Source organism: Akebia trifoliata, chromosome 4 (genome assembly GCF_017979445.1).
Source record: "Akebia trifoliata isolate Shusen 1 chromosome 4, ASM1797944v1, whole genome shotgun sequence".
NCBI lineage: Eukaryota > Viridiplantae > Streptophyta > Magnoliopsida > Ranunculales > Lardizabalaceae > Akebia > Akebia trifoliata.
In genome coordinates, this window is record NC_141378.1 from 29,222,987 (window position 1) to 29,248,207 (window position 25,221).

A 25,221-nucleotide genomic window follows, 5' to 3' on the forward strand; every position below is an offset into this window, starting at 1 on the left:
GAATACGACAAAAATTTGATTCATGAAAAATTCGAGTTCTATTCGATTTTAGATTGCAAAAATCTGGTCTAAAATTCATCTAAAAATTCAATAAATGGAAAATATGATGCACATACTTCATATGCGTATTATCCCTTCATTTCAAAAATTCGAAAACCAAAAATTTGGCCATATGATAATGATGTTAATAGTGACGGTGATCATAAAATTGGTGATGTTAATGGTGATGGTAATAATTAAGGTGTAATCTCAAGTAAATGTAGAAGGTCTTGTCATTATTTTTATTTAACGATAAAAAAAAATATTTATTATGTAAAAAAGTGGATTCCTCCAAAATTTTGATGAATAGTCGCTTCAAAGTTGGTTTGTGTTAGATGTCACAACTTACAAATTTACATTTTGTAACATATAACAAGTTATAATAACAGTATTTTTTTCTCCAAGTTTTATAAAAATTCATATAAATTGTAAAATTCATAAAAATCGTATTTTATTTTTTTCAAATTTAAAATTTATGAATTATTCAAAATTACACAATAATTCAATAATCAGGAGAATAATACTCTCATTGGAAAAAACGAAAAATTCGTTTATTTTTCAAGGAGTCTGACCCCGTCAACATTTGAAGATAATGTTTTCAATTACCAACGAAAAGACAAGCAGCGCTCCTCGTTATCACGTCATTTGCCGTCTCCACCTCGTTATAGTTTCTTTTAAAATCTGGAAAACTCGAAGCAGATATGATATGGTAACCACATCTCTTCCCAACTCACCATAACCTTAGAATTCAACGATCGAGTTAGCCAACCATGGACGAGACAAGAACACTTTCTTCATCTAGCCCCGCCAAGAATCCAAGGCTTGGCCTCTTCGTCTTGTTGGTGGCACCACTAGCCCTCGCAATGATTCTCTACCGAATTGACTTGTTCGACCCAGCGACGATTCCTGAGGACAGCTTGTCTTGGGCATCAGTCTCTGTCTCGAACCACAATGCCCAAATTCTCCAAGTTACGGAAAGAATTGGAGATGGGCTTTTGTCAGGGCCCGAGGATATCGCCTACGATGCTGAATCGCGAGTCATCTACACGGGTTGTGATGATGGATGGATAAAACGAATCACAGTGACCGAGTTGGCTGCCGATGCTGTTGTGGAGAACTGGGTTCATGTTGGTGGCCGACCCCTCGGACTCGCTTTTGGACCTGACAAGGAACTCGTCGTCGCCGAGTCATATAAGGTCAGTAATTTAGTCGAGGAGTCCATCTCTTTATATTGAACTCGTTGGGTTTGAGTCACGTGAGACCCACCTTTTTAGTTTTCACAGACCACTAACAAAAAGTCTAAGTCAATTTCTTGGGTGAATTTTATCAGTTGGATCCAGTCATTCTCGTCAAAGTTGAGCGATTGTTGGCTCATAGCGCTGCAAATTTAGGAAATTTTTTTTTGCTCACATAGATCTGGGATCCACCAATCACATGTACTCATTTGTATTAAGGGCATTTTTAATTTACCAAAACACCCTTGTTAGTTACAAAACTATCTTCTATGCTTGGTGTGGCAAGAACTAGGGTGCAACTTGGTTCGGTTTAGAGCAAAATCAGAATCGAATCGACCAAGGTCGGTTCCATTATATGGGAAACAAAATCGAACCGATTTAGTTTAGAACCGAACGAACCCAAACCGATCTTAATTCGGTTTGGTTCGGTTCGATTCCATGGGTTGTAAAAAAAAAATTTACACAAATTTATCAATAAAAATTATATAAACAAATGAATTATGAAAAATTAAAAACCCAAAAGCAAGATTATGGGACACATAAAAAATTAGATTAAAAAAAAAAAAAAAAAAATCGAGGTTCCTTACTAGACTTGCAACAGATTTTAAAAGCACACAAATGTTCCTTACTTGACTTGCAACCGATTTTAAAAATTATGGAAAAAAATTAATTTTTCTCCAAAACCAAAACTACCAAACCCAATTTCCATGAGAGATTGAGAGGTACCTGCAGCCGCATGCCCTCAACCACAGGCTGAGAGAGAGAGAGAGAACCTGCTGGCCACCGGAGTGGAGAGCACGCTCGCAGTCACACACACGTAACCTCACACCGAGAGAGAGAGAGAGAGAGAGAAGGCGGTGTGTAACGGCCATATCATCTGTCACCTAGAGTTAGGTGTAAGCTCGCCCCAGAGCTACTCGGAAGCACTCGTGTAACAGTATGTAAGGCTCGTTATAAAGTCATGTCAGCCCCCGTACCAGGGCATATCTGTTAGCTTAGGGTACATGTCAGCCCCGTGCCAGGGCACACTTGTTAGCTTAGTGGCATTTTCGTAATAAGGGAGTATGACCGGCCTCCACTTTTGATGTTTCCTTCTGGAAACCTGGGAAAGACTTAGCATACACTTTGTAGGAAGGGTGTCAGTACTATCCCAATCCCGGGCCTACACCCACGTTGTTGAAGTCCTTGAAGCCCAGTTCCGTGGAAGTCCCGCGTGTCATAGGATCATTTATTGCTTTGTAACGCATCTATTGCTTTTGTAACGCGTTACCCCGCGTAATCAATATTATATCAACAAAGTTGCCTCCGGGCTTTGCCTCGTGCTGCCTCATTTACTTGTTTGCTAGCTACGTGTGTGTGGTGTACGATCATTTTACAAGCTTGCAAGTGGATTTGACCCCCTTGTGCCGCACGACCTCGCTTCGAAAGAATAGGGCCGTGATAGTTGGTATCAGAGCTACAGTTGTTTGAGCACAGTTGGAATTTCAACTACGTTGGTTAGGTACACGTTGGTTTTATCCCCAGCTCTTCCCCCAATTTCCATTTAGTTCACGCGAACGATGGCAAGAGGAACTACTAGTATCGCGGACCAACCCGCTCCAAACACACTACCACCACGTACAAACAAGGAACGCATCGAGGTATTAAAAGAGAAGGTAGCCATGCTATCCGGTCTCGTTGATGGTATTGCACAATTAGATGGTCGACAGTACACGTAGGAAGAAGAATCCGTGACCTACAGAGGTAGAGTGACAGACCTCGAGGAAGATAACCGAGGCAACCTAGCCGTCTTACAGGAACAGATTACGGAGCTCATTACGAAAGTAGGTCTCCTGGTTTGCGCCGTCGGTAATTAACGGCCTACCAGTAGTGATGCTTCTCCCTCACGCTTGTGAGCACCTGAGCCACGCACCTTCGATGGTGTTCGCAATGCGAAAGAGCTCGAGAATTTCCTGTTCGACATGGAGCAGCACTTCCGTGCAGCTCGTCCGGATTTCGAAGAGATAAAAGTAACAACTGCTTCTATGTACTTTGCAGGTGACACCAAGCTATGGTGACGAACGAAGTACACCGAGATGGAAAGTGACCAATGTTCCATCGATACATGGGAGGACCTCAAGAAAAAATTGAAGCACCAGTTCTTACCAGAGATCGTGGAGTTCATTGCCCGCAGAAAGTTGAGGCAACTCCAATATATAGGTACAGTTCACGATTACGTTAAGCAGTTTTTCGCCTTGATGCTTGATATCCGTGACATGTTAGAGAAAGACAAGCTGTTCTCATTCCAAGAAGGACTCAAGCCTTGGGTTCAGACAGAACTCCAACGGCAACATGTGGAAGATCTCGCGTCAGCAATTGTCATAGCTAAGCGGTTGACTGATTATACTCCCGCGGGAGGGAGCCAACAGTATGTACATCCTCAGTCGAAGGGTTACTACTAGCAACCTGAGTACACAAAAAAGTCTTCGAATGGCAAGAATGGAGGGCATAGAAAGAGTTCTAGTCCGGGATCTTCACGGAACTCCTCTCCTTCACAGAGTAAAAGTACCTCGCCAGTCAAGCGTCGTCACAAGCAAGTATGCGTTTTGTGTGGTGGGCCTCACAAAACAATTAAGTGCTCACAGCGAGCCAAACTGACTGCACTATTAGCTTCCTAGAGTGACCCTAGTCACGAAAGTACGAGTGGGCGAGATCATGAAGATTTTTCTCACATGGGAGCCTTGCATCTATTGAATGCAATGAAACAGACATCTAAGACTCGGAATAGCCAGAAACAGAAGGGTCTTATGTATGTCGATATTGAAGTTGGTAGGAAGACCACCTAGGCAATGGTTGATACAGGAGCAACGCACAGTTTCATTACCCCTGCAGAGGCAAAGCGTCTCAATATCCGGCTCGATAAGGGTTCAAGCCGTATGAAAGCTGTAAACTCCCAAGCCACTCTTATCCAAGGTTCGCCCAAGTCAGTGTCCGTCAAGATAGGTATATGGAAGGGTAAGCTTGATTTACTCGCAGTTCCGCTCGATGAGTTCAGAGTTGTCATTAGGATGGATTTTATGCGATAGAACAGGGTTGTACCAATGCCATTCGCCAACACCTTGGGCATGCTAGGTGAATGTCCAAGCTTTGTTCCCATCTCCACAAGCAAGGAAGAGGGAAATTTAATTTCAGCCATTCAGTTGAAGAAAGGGTTGAAGAAAGGTAAGCAACCGTACATTGCTTCCTTGAGAGTTGAATCCGCAGAACAGGACCATAGTTTAACTCCCACACAGTTTACACAGGTTTTAGCAGAAGTTGATGACGTGATAGCGAATGAGCTTCTGAAGACACTACAGCCACGTAGGTCGATAGATCATCAGAATGAATTGCTACATGTTGCCACACCTCTTATAGAGAGGCCTTTCAGGATGAATCCTCCAAGATTAGTTGAGTTGAGCAAGCAACAAAAGAAGTTTGGGTCTTCGCGACGTTGTATCGATTATCGAGTATCGAAGAAGATCACCTTCCAAAACAAGTATCCGATCCAACAGAGTACCGACTTGTTTGATAAGCTTGGGACAACCAAGTGTTTTTCAGAGTTAGGTCAAAGATCAGGTTACTGTAAGATTCAAGTTGCAGATGAAGCCCCTCAGTTACTTCGTCAGAGTGTCAGCAAGAATTGGGATGTACCTCAGAGTGTTCTCAGCGTCAGAGATTCAAGAGTCACAGGGAAGTTATGGGACGGACCGTGCAGACTACTTGGGTTCCAGCTTGATTTTCCAACTAGTGTACATCATCAATCAGATTGGCCAACGGAGAGATTTAGTTCTGCGTTGGAGTATTTTAGGCATCTTGCCAATGTCGATCATCAGAATTGGGTGAATTTGTTCAATTCCACCTTTCAGAAGAACTCTTCCTCCAACAAGAGTACTTTTGAACCTATATTAGGCCAACAGTGTTTAACTTCTCACATTATTGTTTTAGGCTACAGGAGACACAGTCCAAGGACGTATAGGTTTGCTAAACTCTAGTTACCGTACAGGTTATGCAGCATTCACTCTGTCATCCATGGAAGAAGTCTCAAGCCGTACTATGCAGATCCAGGAGATCCCGCACGCAACATTCCAACACGTACATCTTCTCATTTAGCTTTTCAGCCAGAGCGTGTTGTCGACAAAGTTCTTGAAGATGTCATTTCAGCAGCAGTTCCATCCAGCAACAGCAGCAGCAGCACGTGGAGTATTTCGTCACACAGAACATGCCAGAATTTGAAGCTACACAGGAGAGTGCAGAAAACGTACAACCTTTCAAGCAGAAGATTGAAGAGTTTGCCAGGTCAATGTGACGAGGACGTCTGCAGAATAGGTGGGGGAGTTTGTAACGGCCATATCATCTGTCACCTAGAGTTAGGTGTAAGCTCGCCCCGGAGCCACCCAGAAGCACCCATGTAACAGTTTGTAAGGCTCGTTATGAAGCCATGTCAGCCCCCGTACCAGGCATATCTGTTAGCTTAGGGTACATGTAAGCCCCGTGCCAGGGCACACTTGTTAGCTTAGTGGCATTTTCGTAATAAGGGAGTATGACCGGCCTCCACTTTTGATGTTTTCTTCTGGAAACCTGGGAAAGACTTAGGGCCTGTTCGTTTGGACTTTCAAAGCCAGCTTTTTGAGCTTTTAAGCCTAAAAAGCCGACTGATGTATGTTCGTTTCGGCTTTTGTAGCTTCGATAAATTAAAAAAAAAGCTTTAAAATGGCTCTTTTTTAGAGTCTCTCCGTGCCGACTTCTTCGTTCGGCTTTTGCGCGAAGCTCGTTACCGAAAAATGGTAGATGTGCAATTACCGAAATGCCCTCATCTTTAGTTAAATTTCCAAGCCATTTTTAACCTAAAATCGAAAGAGAATCGAACCATTCTCTCTCAACTTTCGTCTCCTTCAACCCACCAACTGTAACCCTTCTCGTTTCTCTCGCTTCTTCAACCCGATCAACTGTCAATCCTTCTCCCTTATCTCATCTGTCTCTCACGCTACAAGAATCAAGAAACATTTTTCGTTTCTCATCTTCTCCAGCAAGTTCGATCAAACGATCGACTGTCGACGATCGACTCTCTCAACTTTCATTATCGCAGAGGTCTCTTCCCTCTTTCTCTCATCTTTTTCTCACAAACGAAAGCCCTAACAGTAGAGCACAAATCTCGTCTCATTACAGACCGCGATTAACCACCTCTTCTGTAACGGCAAATCGAGTCCTTTGCTGTCCGCCATTAACGACCAGGTAAGGTATCAAATTTTAATTTGTTTATTTATTTTTATTTTTTGATAATTTGTTCAATGGAGCTGACTTCGGATGAGTTCTGATTTTGCTGTAAATCGACTTGATGAGTTTTTTTATTTCGGATTGTTATCGATTCCTCCTAATTCAATGCTTAATTTATTTTTTTTTAATTTGTTTATTTGTTTTTTTTGATAATTTGTTTAATTTGTTTATTTTGGATGAGTTCTGATTTTGTTGTAAATCGACTTGATGAGTTATTTTTATTTCGGATGAGTTCTGATTTTGGAAACCATATAAAAATGTGAGGTAATCAATACTACTTAAAGATCCCAAACTCATATAAAATATCATCATCATCATTATTTGGGATTGGCTGCACGAATCTGTTCCTCCATTCAATTTTATCTGTTAGAAATTTTCGAGAAGTTTAAGGGTCGTTGTGTACAACATCAGAAACTACCTAAGATGCAAATTTAAATAATTTTGGCAGTTTGCATTACTCTATTATGTACTGTAATCTCTTTAGTGCAATAGGAAATAGTTATCGTTTATAAATATTGTGTTATAGAGTTCCTCGAAATTTCTTACATATGGTACTAAATCTTAACAAATCATAGATATATTGGATTTGTTTGTGGTGTGGAGAAGCTTGAGTATGTAGTGGATGAATTGGATGTGTTATATGTTGCTACTAATGGTGGACTAGTTGAAATGTTTGTTTCTGATTTGAACACTTAAATGCTTTGGGGGTTGTTGTACTTCTTTATTTTTCTTAAGCATACAAAAGAAAACTTCTTACTGCGTAGATGTAATTAATTCCAGTTTACATTTTCAGCAATCAACCCATTAAGACAGGTTCCAATAATAGTCGATAATGAGTAGAAGGATCAAAATGAGCGATCATGGGACTAATCTGAGCTTCTCCTACACAAACAACTCACACCCAATTCAACAAATTTATCTACTAATTTAACTAAATGAATGAGTTGATATATAATATAATGGTAGGATATATATACCAGTGACCCAAGAGACCCACATGGAAGTAGGGGAAGAGATGGCTAGAGAAATCTGTTTAGGGAAGTTGGAAGTAGATTTCTTGGTAACCCTTGGATCATTTATAGGTAAGTCATCACTACCTCGAATGATGGATTGAAACGACTGAGTCTTGGGTACAAATGGGCCTTCTAGTGTTGTTGGGATGTTCTCCCCAGTCACCAACAACAGGTCTGTTAAGACCCAAAACATGATGAAAGATTTCCATAATTTACAATTACCCATGAATCTCAATCTCTTTGTTGTTGTTGTTGCTGATTTTTATATAAAGACCTCATGGCTTACGCATGAGCAATTTTCTTTTACTTGATGGGAGAATAAAGAAACTATATAAATAAACTAATAGTAGTGATAATCTAACTACCCCACGTGGCATACTCAATCAACTCTACTGACGTGACAAGTTCAAGAGCCGCAAATCTGTATGCCTCTGGATCCACGGTTCCCTCAGGATACACTTTTTTATGGGGAGGTGCAGTTGTGTATGCCGAGGCATACAGATCTACGACTCGAATTTATCACGTCAAGAGAGTCGATTGGGTGTGCCATGTGGGATACTCACAATTCATAAACTTAAATCTATTGTGGCAAAAATAGTTTATAACTTTACCATGTCAAGGCGTGTAGGAAGACTGTGTGCATTCATCATTATTCTTTCAAGAAGGGATATTATCAACACAATTTGTAAAGTGTAATGATTTTCTGATGCCACACGTTCACACACATCCCAATCACCGAACCATATATCATTTGCCTTGGTGACATTGTTAGGAAATTATTTCCAAATAACTTATGCCAAATTTTAAAATTTGTGATTGAGTTTATTTTGTAAGTTGAATTTTGGTGACATTGGTTGATATTGTATTTGATTGTTAAATTATAAGTTGATTTTGATTTAGGATTGAGTGAATGGTTTGATGAATTGTATGTTAGGTGTTTGTAAAATTACCAAACTTAATTATTTGTTTATGATAATTATTTGTTTGCTTATGATTCTTATTGTTGTTACTCATATTTTATTACGTTTTTCATTCTTTATTCTTATCTATTACTTTTCATTTTTTTAAATGAATAATCAAATTATCAGATGCCAAGACAAAAAGTAACAGAACCAAAAGAAACAGAGTCAAAAATTGATTCTGCAAGATGGACACCCTATCTTCATAAGATTTGGGTTGATATCTGTGTGGAATTAGTTAAGAAGGGAAAAAGACCCGGTACTTCATTGAATGTATCAGGGTATTCATCTCTAATGAAGCAATTTCAAACAACGACGGGGCTTAGTTACACTAAGAAGCAACATAAGAATCATTGGGATAAAACAAAAGATACTTGGGCTAGATGGATTAAATTAAAAGCATGTTCTGGAGTGGGTTATGATGCTGTTAACAATAAGGTATTGGCGAGCGATGAATGGTGGAACTCTTGGTTGGAGGTAATTTTCGATTAGATTACCAAATAGGAATATCACGTTTACCAATTCAATTTTATAAAACAAGTTTATTTATTTTGTAGAAAAATAAAACTGATGCACAATGGCGTTATGATGGACTAGAACATGTTGAAGAGTTGGATATACTATTTGGAGGGACTTATGCTACTGGAGAGTATGTTGCGAGCTCTTGTAATCCTGGTGTGCGTCCATCTACTGAGTCATCTAGAGCAGTTGAGCACGAGCTTCAGGATGATGACGATGATGATGATGATGCGTTTGTTCAAGAAACGCAACCACCAGAGTCCCAACCACCTGTCGATATTAGTCCTGATGTTGATAGTGATGGTATCCCTCCATTTATTGCACCATCGTGTATGAAATCTAAAAGTAACATAGATTTCCAACATTCCAAACGATAGAAAATGACGAATACAGTTATGTTGGGACGACAAATTGAGCATTTGGTTGAAGCAGTTTCATCTAGGACGAGTGCGAGTAGTGCAACACCCCCACCACCTACACAATCTGGTAGCATTAAGGAGTGCATTGATTTGTTGGATGCAACAACAGAAATCATTCCTAATAGTGATCGTTATCGGTTTGCACTAAAATTATTCAGTATGAAGAAGGAGTACAGGCAAATTTGGTGCACGCTGAAAACAAATGAACTCTGTATCGGGTGGTTGGATGGTGAAATGGAGGATGCTCGAGTTCATCATTCTAGATAGTGTGTGATTTTAATGTGTTTTTTGTGGTTTTAATATGTTTTTTGTATTACCATCTTTCATTGATGGTTATGACTATATGCCACCCCTATGGTGGTATGACAATGCTTGTCTATTTTTTTATGTTTTTTTTGGATTATGTAATATGTTCATTAGGTGGTGAATGCTATTGACAATGTCCATTATGTAGTAAATGTTAAACATGCTTATTTTATTATTTATATTATTTGAATGTTATAGTTTTAAATGAATAATTTGTGTTTATGTACTTATACAGACTTATGGATTCCGATGATGATATTTCCACCCATGGTGTGATTTGTCATTAGATATTTTAGTAACATGTGCCACTGTTGCGATACATCAATATGTTGACACCTTTATTTATAGAGAACCACATAGGAATTCTTGTTATACTGGAGCAGATTATGTGCGTGACATCATTGATGGACTTGGTAACACATGCAATGATTTATTTAGGATGGAACGGCATGTTTTCCTAAATTTGTGTGACATATTAGAAGGGAGGGGTTTGATAAAAGACGAAAAGATGATCTTGATCCAAGAACAAGTTGCAATATTTGTCTATACCGTGGGTCACAATGAAAGGCATAGGGTACTGAGGGCTACTTTTAAGCATTCATTGGATACTATTAACAAATATTTTCATGTAGTTCTTAGAGCCTTAATTGAAATTTCAAAATTTTTGATCGTTCCTCCTAATCTCAACGAAGTCCCTATGCATATACGAACCAATGAAAGATATTGACCATATTTCAAGGTATTTTCTCAATGATTTCTTTCATTTATCATTATTTATAATAACGTCAAATATAATTATTTATATTTGAATTATGTAAATATAAGGACTGTGTTGGGGTGATCGATGGGACTCACATCAGTGCACATATCCCATTCATGCATCAAAATAGATTTCGAGGACACAAAGGCATAACACAAAATGTTATGGCCACTTGTGCTTTTGATATGACATTTACACATATCGTAGCTGGATGGGAAGGATCAGCTAATGATTCTCGCGTGTTCTTCGATACTATTACGAGGCCATCATTACAATTTCCACATCCTCCTCCAGGTTAATTTTTTTTAAATAAAGATAAAATACAATATTGAAAATGTCATTATTAATAGGCTGTCTTTTTTTTTTCAAGGCAAATATTATTTAGTCGACTCTGGATATCCGTTGATGGAAGGCTACCTCGCACCTTACCGGGGTACAACATATCATTTACAAGATTTTAGAAGAGAGTCAAGGCCAAGAACAGATAAAGAATTATTTAACTATATGCATTCTTCACTTAGGAATGTCATTGAGCGATGTTTTGGAGTTTTAAAAGCCAAATGGACAATTTTGAAGTAAATGCCACGTTACAAATTTGAAACACAACGAGATATTACATTGGCTTGTATGGCACTCCATAATTTCATCAGGAAGCATGCAATTGCAAATGAAGAATTTTTACGTTTTGAGGAAGAACAAATTGTGGAAGATGAAGGGGGTGCATCTGAACATGATAATAATAATGAGCCTGTAGATCGTCGATCTCGTGTTACCATGGAGAGGACAAGGAGTGGAATAACTAATGCATTATATGCTGCTTATGATAGAGCTTAAGAACTTTGATCTATTTTAGATTTGCTATTAATGAAAATTATAATTCTCTCTTTGTATGACATTGCAACACTTTTGATTTTCGTATAATATGTATGTGTTTGAATGTTAATGTGTATGGGATATTATGTGGATGTCGGATTGTGCATGGGATGTTATGTGGATGTCAGATTGTACATTGGATGTTATGTGAATGTCAGATTATATATGGGATGTTATGTGGATATTTAATTGTGTATTATGCAGGTATTTTCTTTATCAGGAAAATTTCATATGTCCATTTTAAAGAGGAGGTGTTGCCAAAATTTCGATAAAATCATAAAATTTATACATTTATTTAAGTTGAAAATAATTATTTTAATCATTTTTTAATATAAATTGATTATATATATTAGTATAATTATATATTTATTGTATTCTGGTTAATTTTTGTGCATTATCAATATTAAGGGTATTCTGGTCATTTTACCAGAATCCAGCAATAAAAAGCTATAAAACGAACAGGCTTTTCTGGTTTCTGTGCTTCTATAACGAACAAGCTTCTGCCGAATATGGCTTTTCAGGCTCTGGGCTTCTGCTTCTTCCAGAAGCCAGCTTCTGGAGCTGAAGCTGGCTTCTGTAAAGAACAGACCCTTAGCATACACTTTGTAGGAAGGGTGTCAGTGCTATCCCAATCCCGAGCCTACACCCACGTTGTTGAAGTCCTTGAAGCCCAGCTCCGTGGAAGTCCCGCGTGTCATATGATCATCTATTGCTTTGTAACGCATCTATTGCTTTTGTAACGCATTACCCCACGTAATCAATATTATATCAACAAAGTTGCCTCCGGGCTTTGCCTTGTGTTGTCTCATTTACTTGTTTGCTAGCTACGTGTGTGTGGTATACGATCATTTTACAGGCTTGCAAGTAGATTTAACCCCCTTGCGCCGCACAACCTCGCTTCGAAAGAATAGGGCCGTGACATTGTGGCACCGTGGTCGTCGCCCGTCGGTGGCAGTCTATGGTTGCACATGGCAGCCACAGAGACGAGTAAAAGAGGGTTAGGTTTATATAAAAAAAATTGATTTTGGGTCGATTTTCAATTTGGTTCGGTTATTTATAAATCCTGAACCGAAAATCGAACCGAACTTATCGGTTCTTATTTTGTTTAACCTGAAACCGAACCGTTTTTAATTAAAACCGAACCAACCCAATCCAAAATTCACGGATTGGTTCGACTCTCGGTTTGAACCGAATTGACTTACACCCCTAGCAAGAACTGAGTCTGTGAGCATTGTGAAAAAAAAAACAACTCCAAATTTATTCATAGACTAACACTGTTTTGACATATGGCACAGACGACATAAGCAATAGCTCGAAAAACATTGTTTTTTTTATATTTTAACATGAGGTTTTTCATAAAATTCATAAGGTTGTGGTATTCAATTGCAAATATGATAATTCATGTGGATCCCACAATACTTTTTAAGATTTGAATTCTAAAAAGAATAATGCTAAAGTGACTTCTAGTTGGAATCTCATATCACACTTCTTGACGTGAAAGTACGAGAATCATAGATGTTTTTCATTGAGACATGAGTGAAAAAGCATATATGGTTCCTATCCACTTTCATGTCAAGAAGTCGATATGAGATTACAGCATGACTCATCTAAAAATTAAGATTTCTGGCAGTGGATGTGTGGGAAGGAGAGAGAAATTTCTCTCTTATTACTTACGTCATCAACGCCACATGTCAAAATGGTGTTGGGCTGTGAGCAAACAATCACTAATCAAAGTCATTCACAATGATCGTGGTGATGAATGCTTAATCAAATGGTTTGAAATTTCTTAATTAAGGAAAAGAAATTGTGAATAAGAGACAAACAAGTGAGGTATAATTATCCAATGCTCACAATCGAATGACCGGTATTTATTCAATTCCTCTAATAGTCATGTAGTTGGGTTAGGTAGGTGACTATTGAGAAATAGAATGAGTCCCCCTACCCTTCCTAACTTGTAAGGATTTCACCCTTACAAAGGGTCCTTAGGCTCACCTCTTGGCATCCAAAAACATGATCTGATTCTTCAGGGTTGTAGAGGATGAAATTATATGAATTTTGAAAAAACAATTCAAAAAAGAGTTATTTTTCATCATTGAATTTCATTTTTAAGTTTGGGAGTTATGCGGAATTTCGATAGCCATCCATTTTCAAAACCTTGGATCTAGTTCAAAAGCAATTGTTTTTTTTTCCTTCTTCTTTTTGCATCTCAATTTTTTGATGAAACTTAAGAGGGTTTTGGTGTTGGATTTCTGATGTGGTAATCCATTTGAGCAAAGGCTCAAAATTTTACTATGTTAGGAAGGAAAGGGTTTCACATAAAGTATTCAATAGTTAGGGATAGGGCTCTTAATGGATCGGATCAAATCGAAATCTGATCTGTTCTGATCCGATAACTTCGAATCTTGATCGATGTTTTGTAATCCAATAACGATCTGATTTGATAAGGTTTTGATGCGATATATTATTGGATCAGATCTGAATCAACCATGTAACAATCTGATAAGGACTCGATCTGATAGTATGTTAGAAAGTATATAAATTACATTATATATTTGTTGAGACGTATGAAGTTTATTTAGACTTTGAATATAAAAATGGGTTTGGCCCGATCCAGACCCAATCCGATACTCTTATCAGATTATTCTCGGATCTGATCTGATACTTATTGGACTGGTACCAATCAACCCCGATCCGTACCTGATATATTGACAATCCTAGATAGGAAGGACAGCCCACCTCGATTGACACATTCCTTTATCCTCTAATGTGTTTCGCAAAGAACATGATTAGGGTTAGGATTGTCGAAGCCTGACTGTCATGGACCTCGTTTGGGTATTCCATTGATGTCCATTTAGTTATCGAGACAGGATCAGAAAGGCTGAGTTTGGCCCACTTCATGTAAAGATAGGCTTGTCATGCGGTCTAGCTTGATCCTGTTACACGTGTGGAGGTCTTGAGTTTGATCTTATTGTTCATTTTGACAACCTGGGTTGGGTTTCGATTTATGTGACCAGGTAGTTGGTCCGAGAAGGCCCGACTTGATCATTGATAGACGAGTTTGATTTTTGTTATGGAAGCACAATTAAGCTCGAGCCAATTCAAGCACAATCCAAACTTAGCTTCATCCATTGAATACCTTAGCTAGGGGTGTCAATTGAGTAGGTTGGCCTACTAACGTAAAACGGTCCATTAACAAAATGGTTTGGGCATTGGTCTTAAGCTCACAAAGGTAGGAGCAAAACTCATTTTGTTTCTATCGTTAAATCAGGTCTGGGCCAACAATCAGCAATCTAGTCCCGTCCTTTTGTATATATATATAAGGAATCCTAACGTCCAATACTTCATAGGGACATTAGCATTGTCCAACACTTTTTTTTCCAATAACACCCCTCATCGTTTTATCTTTTAGTGAAAAAGACAAGTTTGTACTAGACTTTTACATAATAAATACTATGAACATTTAAGTATTTTCTAGTATGAGACCCAACAAGCGAAATGTGAGACCCAACAGGCATAACGTGAGACCCAGCAAGCGTTGCAAGAGGTCCAAGCTACTCTTGTGAGGCTGACGGCATGGAATAATTAGTAAGGCGACGGTCCTACGAGTCGTCAACCTTACTGAGAGAGGGCTGAAGAAATTTGTGAACGCCATCCAGAGATTCCACGTAGGCAGCTAGCCTATGAGGATAACCTGAGTAATGATGAGGAAGATGTTGAAGCCATACTTCGGAATAATCGGAGGGGTTACCAAGGGGAACATGATCGACAGACCTTTCGTATGAAGATGGACCTGCCCAGTTTTAATGGTCAACTTCAGATCGAGGGGTTTCTTGATTGGTTGGTATTAGTCGAGAGGTTTTTCGATTATATGGATATTCCTAAAGATAAAAAAGGTGAAATTAGCTGCGTACAGACTATTGGGGGAAGCTTCTGCTTGGTGGGAGCAATTCCAAATTACACGGATGTGACAAGGAAAGGGGATGGTTCGGACATGAGCTAAGATGAGACGACTGTTACGATCCAGGTGCTTCTAGATCATAAGCAGATTATGTTTCAACAATATTAGGACTATAGGTAGGGAAGTAGAACAGTCTAGGCTTACCTAGACGAACTCCACAAGCTATCGTCGTGTAATAACTTGCTGGAAACAGATGTACAACAAGTTGTTAGGTTTGTTGGGGGGCTGCGTTGGGCTATATAGGATTGAGTTGTGATGCAAATAGCCTACCCCTTAACCGAAGCCGTTGTGTTGGCTATTAAGGCGGAAACTCAATTGGACAAATCGAAAACAACGGTCGTAGCAAGAAATTCCTTTGATTCTAATAGTGCTATAGTAAATAAAGGAAAAGCCCCAATGACTTAGCCACCTTTGTTTAACACCACTCGCGGGACAGGTAACAATAGAGGTCCAACAAAGCCAACCAACACTGTTCCACCAAAAGTGGCACCTCGTAACCCTTATGTTCGTCTAGGGTTTGATACGTGATGTAGATGCGGACAGCCAGGACACCATTCCAACCAATGTCCTAAAAAGGGTACCGTTAACTTAGTGGAGCCAGAAGCAAATGGCAGATTCGAGATAGAGGAGGACAAGAATGAAGTGGCCTATATTTATGAAGAGGAAGAGGTAATGGATGGTAACGAAGAGGAGCTGTTGTCACGTTCTCTGGTGGTTCAACGACTTCTTTTAGCACCAAAACGGGAAAAGCCATCTCAATGGAATAATATATTTTGAACTAGATGTACTGTGAACAAAAAGGTTTGTGATGTCATTATTGATAGTGGCAGTAGTGAAAATATAGTGTCGAAAGTAATGGTTACCAAGTTGGGCTTGCAAACTGAGGAACACCCTTCACCGTATAAGATTGGCTGGATTAAACGACGTGTTGAAGTGAAGGTAACTGAAATCTGCAGCATTAATTTTTCAATTGGGAAGAATTATGCAGATGAAGTTGTGTGTGACGTTATGGATGCCTGCCATATGATTTTGGGACGACCATGACAGTTCGATGTGGATGCTGCATACAAGGGTCGTGTTAACGAATATGTTTTCATGAAGGGAGGCCTGAAGATTGTTTTGGGGCCCAGAAAAGAGGAATTTCAATTGTTGAACCGAAGTCAAAGGGCAAGTCAGTATTTCTAGTGGATGGGAGCAAATTCATAGAGGAAACTAAGGAATCCAGAGAGATTTTTGTTGTGGTAGTTGGGGAAGAATTTGGCAGAGAATCTATGGAAATTCCGCCTGCGCTTAAACCTTTGCTAGAGGAATTTCAGGAAATTATACCATCAGAGCTACCAGATGGGTTGCCTCCTATGTAGGACATACAACATCAGATTGATCTCACACCGAGAGCAAGTTTGCCTAATCGTCCACATTATTGGATGAGTCCCAAAGAAAGTCAGATTCTACAAGAGTAAGTAGAAGAGTTGATTAAGAAGGGATTGGTGCAAGAGAGCATGAGTCCTTGTGCGGTTCCAACCTTGTTAGTTCAAAAGAAGGATGGTACTTGGTGCATGTGCATCGACAACCAGGTAATCAACAAGATCACTATTAAATATAGGTTCCCTATTCCTCATTGGAAGATATGCTAGACATGTTGGTCGGATCCAATGTCTTTTCGAAAATTGACCTTCAAAGTGAGTACCATCAGATTCAGATCAGGCCTGGAGATGAATGGAAGACTGCTTTTAAGACCAAGGAGGCGTTGTATGAATGGTTAGTGATGCTGTTTGGACTCACCAATGCGCCCAGTACTTTCATGTTGCTCATGAACTAGGTATTAAAACCATTCACTGGAAAATTTGTTGTGGTGTACTTTGATGATATATTAATATATAGCTAGAACGAATCTGACCATTTTGCGCACTTGAGGAAAGTACTTACAGTTTTGTAGCAAAATAAGCTGTATGTTAATTTAAAGAAGTATAGCTTTATGACCAGCAGTTTGTTATTTTTGGGATTTGTGGTAAGTGTTGATGGGATTAAAGTTGATGAAGAAAAGATTCGGGCCATTCGGGAGTGCCCAACTCCACAAACAGTAGGTGAGGTTCGTTGTTTTCATGGTCTGGCAACATTTTACAGGCTGTTTGTTAGAGATTTTAGCCGGATAGTCGCGCCAATTATTGAATGCATGAAAAAGGGGAAATTCCATTAGGGAGAGGAAACAGAACAAAGTTTCACGCTGATCAAGGAGAAATTATCATCTACCCAGTTTTAGCACTGCTAGATTTTGAAAAATTGTTTCAAGTAGAGTGCGATGCCTTTATTGTTGGCATTGGTGTTGTACTTTCTCAAGAAGGTAGATTGGTTGCGTTTTACAACGAGAAGCTTAGTGAAGCTCGCCAGAAGTGGTCTACTTATGAGCTGGAATTGTATGTTGTTTTTCGCACCTTGAAGGTTTGGGAACACTATTTGGTGCAGAGGGAGTTTGTCTTATTCAGCAACCACTAAGCGTTGAAATTTATCAATAGCCAGAATAGTGTCAACCGAATGCATGCCTACTGGATTTCTTTTATACAACGCTTCACTTTCAGTTGAAGCATAAGGCGGGTCAATTAAGCCGGGTAGCTAATGCTCTAAGCAGGAGGACGTTGTTGTTTGTCACAATGCAGACTGAAGTGATTGGGTTTGACTATCTCAAGGAGTTGTATGCAAATGATGGAAGATTTTTAGGATAGTTGGGCAAAATATCAGTTAAGACCTTCTATTGACGGAATGCATATTCAAGAGGGTTATCTGTTTCGAGGCAACGCTTCACCTTCACCATGAATTACATGGTGGAGGCTTGGGTAGACACTTGGGTCGTGATAAAACAATAGCTCTTGCTGAGGAGAGGTATTATTGGCCCCAACTGAAACGAGACATTGACAGTCATGTTAAAAGATGCCCCATTTGTTAGGTTGCCAAAGGCCAATCTCAAAATCCAAGTCTGTACATGCCTTTTGCCCATTCCAGTAGCACTTTGGGAGGATCTTTCCATGGATTTTGTCTTGGGCCTTTCGCTAACCCAACATGGATTTGATTATGTATTTGTGGTGGTTTATAGGTATTCCAAAATGGCTCACTTTATTGCTTGCAAAAAGACCTCAGATGCAGGTGCACGTGGCAAATTTGTGTTTCAAAGAGGTTGTTCATTTGCATAAGGTTCCCAAATCCATTACTTCGGATAGGGACACCAAATTCTTGAGTCATTTTTGACAAACTTTATGGAGACGGTTTGACACATCCCTGAATTTCAGTAGCACGAGTCATCCTCAGTCCAATAGTCAAACAGAAGTGGTGAACCGCACTCTTGGGAATTTAATTCACTGCATTTTTGGAGAGAAGCCTAAATAGTGGGATTTTGCTCTTGCACAAGATGAATTTGCTTATAACAGTATGCTAAATCGGCCTACTAGGAGGACCCCATTGCAAATTGTTTATTGTTGGCCTCCACGCCATGCTTTAGACTTGGTTCCTCTGCCAAAACTTCCTAGTTTGAGTATTGCAATAGAAAATATGGCGGATCGTATCAAGGATATTCAAAAGAGGTGTGGAAAAATTTATAGGAATATAATGCCAAATACTAGGCCGCTGCTGATAAAAAGAGAAGGGCTCAAGTATTTCAAGAGGGGGATCTGTTGATGGTTTATTTGCGCAAAGGGCGGTTGCTAGTGGGCACGTACAACAAGCTGCAAGACAAGAAATATGGTCTTTTCTAGATTCTGTAGAAAATTAATGATAATGCCTATGTCGTGGACCTCCCTACAGATATGGCCATCTCTTTTACTTTCAATGTTGCTGATTTGTTTGAATATCATCCTCCTGATGTGTCATCTTCTCAATTAATTAACTTGAGGTCGAGTTCTTTCCAAGTAGGGGAGACTGATGTAAAACAGATTGCAGAAGAATTCCTATCACGGAGGGACCTCCAACAACAAAATCAGAAAAAAAAAAAAATAAATAAATAAACACTAGTAGGAAGAGAAGGGTCAAACGTCAGAATTGCGTGAAATTCAGTAGGTGACTTGGAATCGATGTGCTGTCCAATACTCCTGCCGTTGGTTAAGACCTATGCCGATTTTCGGGCAAATTCCTTCGTTTTGGCCTTCAAAAGCACGTTTTTGCTATATTTGGCAATAATGTGCTGCTTAATTTCAGAAGCTGCAGTTACCGTTTTGAGTTGTCCTTTTTTACCAGATTGTTGCTTAAGTTTAAGGCTTTTGATTTATACTTTTAATTAGAATTTTCCTATTTTTGGAATTGTTAGTGCATGCGATTAAAATCCGGTGTACGGCTCTCATGGACCCCAACTCGTACTGATCTCGATCCGAAGTCACTCCGAGTGCCTCTCTCCTCCCGACGGCCTGGTACCTGCCACAGACACTCTGACGCTCAAGTTAGAGAGACAAAGGAATAGTAATCAATACTGGTTAGTCCTCAATCCTTTCAGTCCCCTCATAATAGTGTTTTCTGTGCTATTTAACCCCCCATCCCTTTTTCTTGGGTTTCCCCCTCTATAGGCTGCAATATAGGCTATAATCATGGGATATCTACTGATTCTGAGGGGTTGTTTACCTAAAATGGATATCCTGGAATGATCGAGCTTATCTGTAATGATTGCATCCGGGATTTTCGGAACTGACGTGCACGCAACAGTATTGCGATTTTCTAGAGGCCTTGCCTATCCTGCTTGGTAGGGTAGGCCTCGCTTAGTGCTGTGCTACCCCGCTAACCAGACTAGGGAGGTCTCTGTTCTGACCTGCCCTGCTTGCTGAGCAGCGTCTTATTGACTTATCTGTGTTAGGTACCCCCTGGTCGGTTTGGACACGTATACGGCTAAGATTAGTATGCAATTATTTCCCTTTACAGTTAGTATTTTTCCTTATTTTAGTTTTTTCTTTCCTAAAGTTATAGACCTAGTCGAATTAGATTTTACAGCCTATATAAAGACTGTCTCTTTTCATTGTAAGGTTAACTTTCATTCAATAAAAACTCTTCTTTCTAAGATCTTATTCTCTGAGCCCGTGGATTCGAGTGTGGTACTCTTTTGTTTGTGGATTCGAACGATTTTTCAAGAAGCAGGTGGTGCCTACTTCTTCATAAGCTTCCGCTACATCATAACATTTGTCCTTTTTTTTTTCCTCAATTTGGTTTCTTAATCTTATCTAAACCATGATCCATACAAAGCTGATGAATTAGATTTTGTTTTCAAGATGTAAAATCTCTACTACTTAAATGCACTGCATAGAACTACACGGTAAACCCACTACAAAGGATCTGCTCCCAGATACTTTTCTTAGCGATAAGATAAGAGTGAAAAGCATCTGTGATTCTATGCCCATTTCCACTTCTGCAATGTGTGAAACGATGTAAAATTTAGAGAGCTGCTACTGCCACACCAACTTTTACGAATGCCACACCAATGCCAATGTAAAAGCCCCAAAGAGTTGCACACAGTTGATGTGGCGTTAGTAAAAGTTAGTGTGGCAATAGTAACTCTCAAATTTTAATGTCACTCCGGCAAGTCTCTCTCTCACTCTCTCTGTAGTATCAATCATGTTTTTACGTGCCACATGGACCTGCCTTCCATATATATATATATATATATATAATACCCCTTGAGTTGATTCAACCAAGTTTCTCTGTTCACAACCATACATGTGATAGATAATTTATTTCTCTTTTAATATCACATTTCAGGGACTGCTGAAGGTCACAAGAGAGGGAATGATAAAATTGTTGACTGATGAGGCTGATGGGCTGAAATTCAGACTAACGGATGGTGTCGATGTTGCGCGCAATGGTGTGATTTATTTCACGGATGCATCCTATAAATACAACCTGAATGAGTGTGAGTTGGACTTCCTTGAGGGTCGGCCTTATGGAAGGCTCATGAGTTATGATCCATCAACTAATATGACCCAAGTACTTATCCGTGACCTCTATTTTGCAAACGGAGTAGCCATCTCGCCACAAGAAGATTTTGTTATCTTCTGTGAAACCACCTTGTAAGTTTTAAGGGGACTCAAAACCTTACATGTTCGAGTTAATCTTTTGTTACTTAATAATATAAGTTGGGCTGGCAATGCTCGGCCCAGCCCATTGTGGAAACCACTTGGATAGCGTTATTCGGCCTGTTTAGTAATTGGACCACGATAGATTGTCTTAAGTTAAGGTTGGACTAGAAATTTATAGCTAGGCCCATTGAGGAGCTCATAACTAGGCTCAAGTACTGTGCGTCCGGCCTTGAAATAGGTGAGCTTTATTTGGCCCCACCCAACCATTCAGCTGGCAGGCAATCAGGGCTGGAGTTAGGATTTTGAGCTCCCAATAGCACTGGGCTATTTTACCCACTGACATTTAACAGTCCTAGAAATTAGTGGTCCTGACCGTATTAAACAATCTCCCGTTTAATTCGCAAAAAATTCACTAATTTTTTCAATAAAGTATTATTTTTTTGATTATTGAAATATTTCTGAATAATTCACCTATTTTAAGTTAAAAAAGAATAAAACAAGTTTTTTTTTTAAAGAATTTTTATAAATTTTGGTAAAAGAAAATACTATTGTAACTTCTTGTATAGTTCAACTTTGAAGCAATCATGCGTTAAAATTTGGGAGGAATCCACCTTTATACGGGGAAAAATGCCCCTTTCATCATCTAAAAAAATAATGACATGCATAGCACCTTAATTTTCAAACAAATGATTTTTCCATTGACTTTATTCTACTTTTATAAACAAATGGAACAATAACCTCAATGCCCTCATTATCACCACCATCATTATTACCATTACCACTAAATCATCACCTTCACCATCACCAATTTCATCATCACCATCACTATAATGTTACTGAACTTTTGAAATGAAGTGAATAATACACGTTTAAAGCATATGCCGCATATTTTCCATTGATCAATTTGTGTTGCTTGATGAAAAATGAGGAAATTGATTCTTGAAATGATAATCATTCCAGGCGAAGGTGTAGAAAATATTACATTCAAGGTGAGAAAAAAGGATTGATAGATGAGTTCGTGGATAACTTGCCAGGGTACCCTGACAACATCCGATTTGATGCAGACAACAGTCGATATTGGATTGCGCTAGCTTCGGTAATTTAATTGATTCTTTCTTATCATTGTTTTTATCCTCAAGCTAATCTGATAATTTTAGTCAGGCTCCCACCCTTTTATTAATGCTTCTAGACACACTACATGGAGGGAAACTAGTTTCCATCCATGTGCCATGTCTAGAAACGTCTAATCCAAGATTTTTTCATCTATTAACTAGTAAATGAGAAGGGTTCACCTTATTCCGATATTTTATTTTTTTCATGGGGAACATTAGAAATAAGTATTTGTGACCAACACCTAAGGTTCCTCTTGAAATTACAAAAATTATCTTGAATTGAGTAAAAATGCAAATATTATCTTCAAAGACTTTTAAGTTTACTCTTTAAAGAGTACATAATTTAGACATCCCCATGTTGGAATTTAGATTTTGTAATGTGTGAGATGTGGTTGTTAGACTCGAGAATCTCACAAGGATTTCCCAAGAAGAAAATAAAGTAAATGAACCTAATGGATCATGTCTCATATTTATAAGTGTGGGGTCAGATTCTGGTGAACGATGCTGATGGACTCTATCTCACAGATCCGAAGTAGTTCATTCCACCTCCCTCCTCACTGGCATGGTACCTGCCCAAAATTCTCCGATGCTCAAGTTAGAGTAGTAAAAGAATAATAGAAATTACTGATTAGACTCTCAATCGGCCAAAAAATCCTTAAACCTGTGCATATTGTGTTATTTATAAATCCTTCTTCTAAATCAAGGTTTCCCCTTCTCGCGAGAGGTGATCCTAGAGAATCTCCTAATTTTCAAGATCCTAAATGGAACGGGGATCTTTTAGATTGGATATGCTATATTGGGGAGATCTCCTCCGAGATCTTGGGGCTTGATGTGCACAAACCAAAATTACGGATCTTCTTTGACAGGTCTACACTACTTGGCAGACCAAGTCTTATTCAGTGCTATGCTACCCCTTTATCTAGGCCAGGCGCTCTCTACCTTGGCCTGCCCTTTAGCTGGGCAACGATCCGTATACTGATCTGTGCATGGTACTACTTAACCGGCTTGGAAACGTGTACGGTTTCGATGATTGTGCAAATATGGTCTCTATAATTATCCCCTTTTGAGAAGACGCTGAAATCGCCTCGACCCATCTTTACTAAATAATGGATAGGGGTCCGATTTATTAATAAGGGACTTTTGAGAAATGGGAATCGCCACCTAGTTTAGGTCTAACAACCAAAATTAACTCCAAATGGATATGGGTCGATCTATGGATCAAAGAGATGGGTAAGGGGTCAGATTACGGGTTTCGGAAGGTGTTAGGCACCGAACCTGCCCGATCAACATGATCGATCTCTATTACGATCCGAAATCATCCTATGGTCAACATACAAAGACTACAGTCAAGGTCATAGTCCAATCATCATCATCAATTTATGTTGGGTTTACCAAATAAATCCTATGGCTAAAATTGTCCCAATTATTACATGATCATTCTTTAATTTCCATAAAATATGAAAGGGTTTGGAAAAGCCCTGATTAGTTCCATGATCTAAAATTAATTAAGAAATTCCACTTGCAAGTATTTTCCAAATTGTCCAAAATAGAAACTGTCAAATTAGAACTTAGGATCTCTAAATTGGAATCTGAACTTTCCTAAATTAGAAATTTCAAAAGATACATTTTCCAAAATAGAAAGTTTCAAAAAATGTAAATTTCTGAATTAAAAATTTCTAACTTTCCATAAGGATACAGAATCTTCTAAATTGGGAAATTGATAAAATATGAAATTCCTAAAATGGAAATTTACAAGTATGTGTCTTTCCCAAAATAGAAAATTATGCAACCTCATATTAGAAGGTTTCCAAATATGAATTTTCCAATAACCTGCAAATAATTTCTAAAAGGAGAATTGTATGAAAATGAATTCCCAAATTGGAAGGTTATGGATTTGCCAAGAATCACCAAATTGGAAATTTGCCAAAAACAAAGAATTCAGGTTATCACACTTACCAAATTGGAGATTGATACATATCATCGCACAAAATTTCCAAATTTGCAAGGAAAACCCATAAGAAAAATTATATATTCATCAAATCCTTAAATTAACCAAACGAGCATGCATACATGATTTTCGATTTTGTCAAAATAGCTATCACTCAACAACATGCATACTCGTCATGCTAAAAAATATATCATCACGAACTCATTGTAGAAGTATAGGACCATCATGCTTAAATACAAGGATCATGTCATCACAAGTTCATAAAAAAAATAAAAATAAAATAAAGGCAAAAGCAAAACAAATTCTTTCCTAATCCTATCGATATGCAAAAAACAAAAAAAATATATAAACAAAATATCCTCCTAACCCCTATTGAGATGCAAAAACGAATAAAGACCTAGAACAATACCCAAGAAATTATTCTAATCCCATTGATATGCAAACACAAAAAATACACAAAACAAAAAAAACAATCTAATCCTACTAACGTGCATAAGTTGACGAGAAAAATAAGAACAAAAAAAACTCATAAAATAAAAATATTTTCCTAATTCATTGACATGCAAAAATCAAATAACACATAAAAACAATGTATCTCCCCTTATTGCGGACCATCCAAGATACGACAAAACGTTATGTGGTATCAAAAAAAAAAAAATCTTCCTAAAACCAAATGATCATGACACCAAAATCAACATGACCCTTAATGTGGGAAAATCATACAAAAACAGAGAGGTAAACGACAAT

General features: G+C 38.6%; 1 protein-coding gene across 4 annotated transcripts in view; it reads left to right on the top strand.

Annotated features, from left to right (window-relative positions):
• Positions 1-598: 598 nt before the first annotated feature.
• The window catches only part of LOC147404682 (protein STRICTOSIDINE SYNTHASE-LIKE 7-like), a 32,678-nt gene continuing 8,055 nt past the window's right edge, over positions 599-25,221 (top strand). The window contains exons 1-3 of one of the 4 annotated variants that reach the window (XM_086440741.1): positions 599-1,235; positions 8,668-9,015; positions 9,096-9,959. In XM_086440741.1, coding sequence (XP_086296867.1) covers positions 810-1,235; positions 8,668-9,015; positions 9,096-9,434 — 1,113 coding nt within the window. In that variant the 5' untranslated portion in view covers positions 599-809 and the 3' untranslated portion in view covers positions 9,435-9,959. Of the gene's footprint in view, positions 1,236-1,369; positions 5,286-8,667; positions 9,016-9,095; positions 9,960-21,097; positions 21,406-22,374; positions 22,511-25,221 lie in introns of those variants that run through there. The other 3 variants (XM_086440742.1, XM_086440740.1, XM_086440743.1) reach the window with 3 other exon arrangements.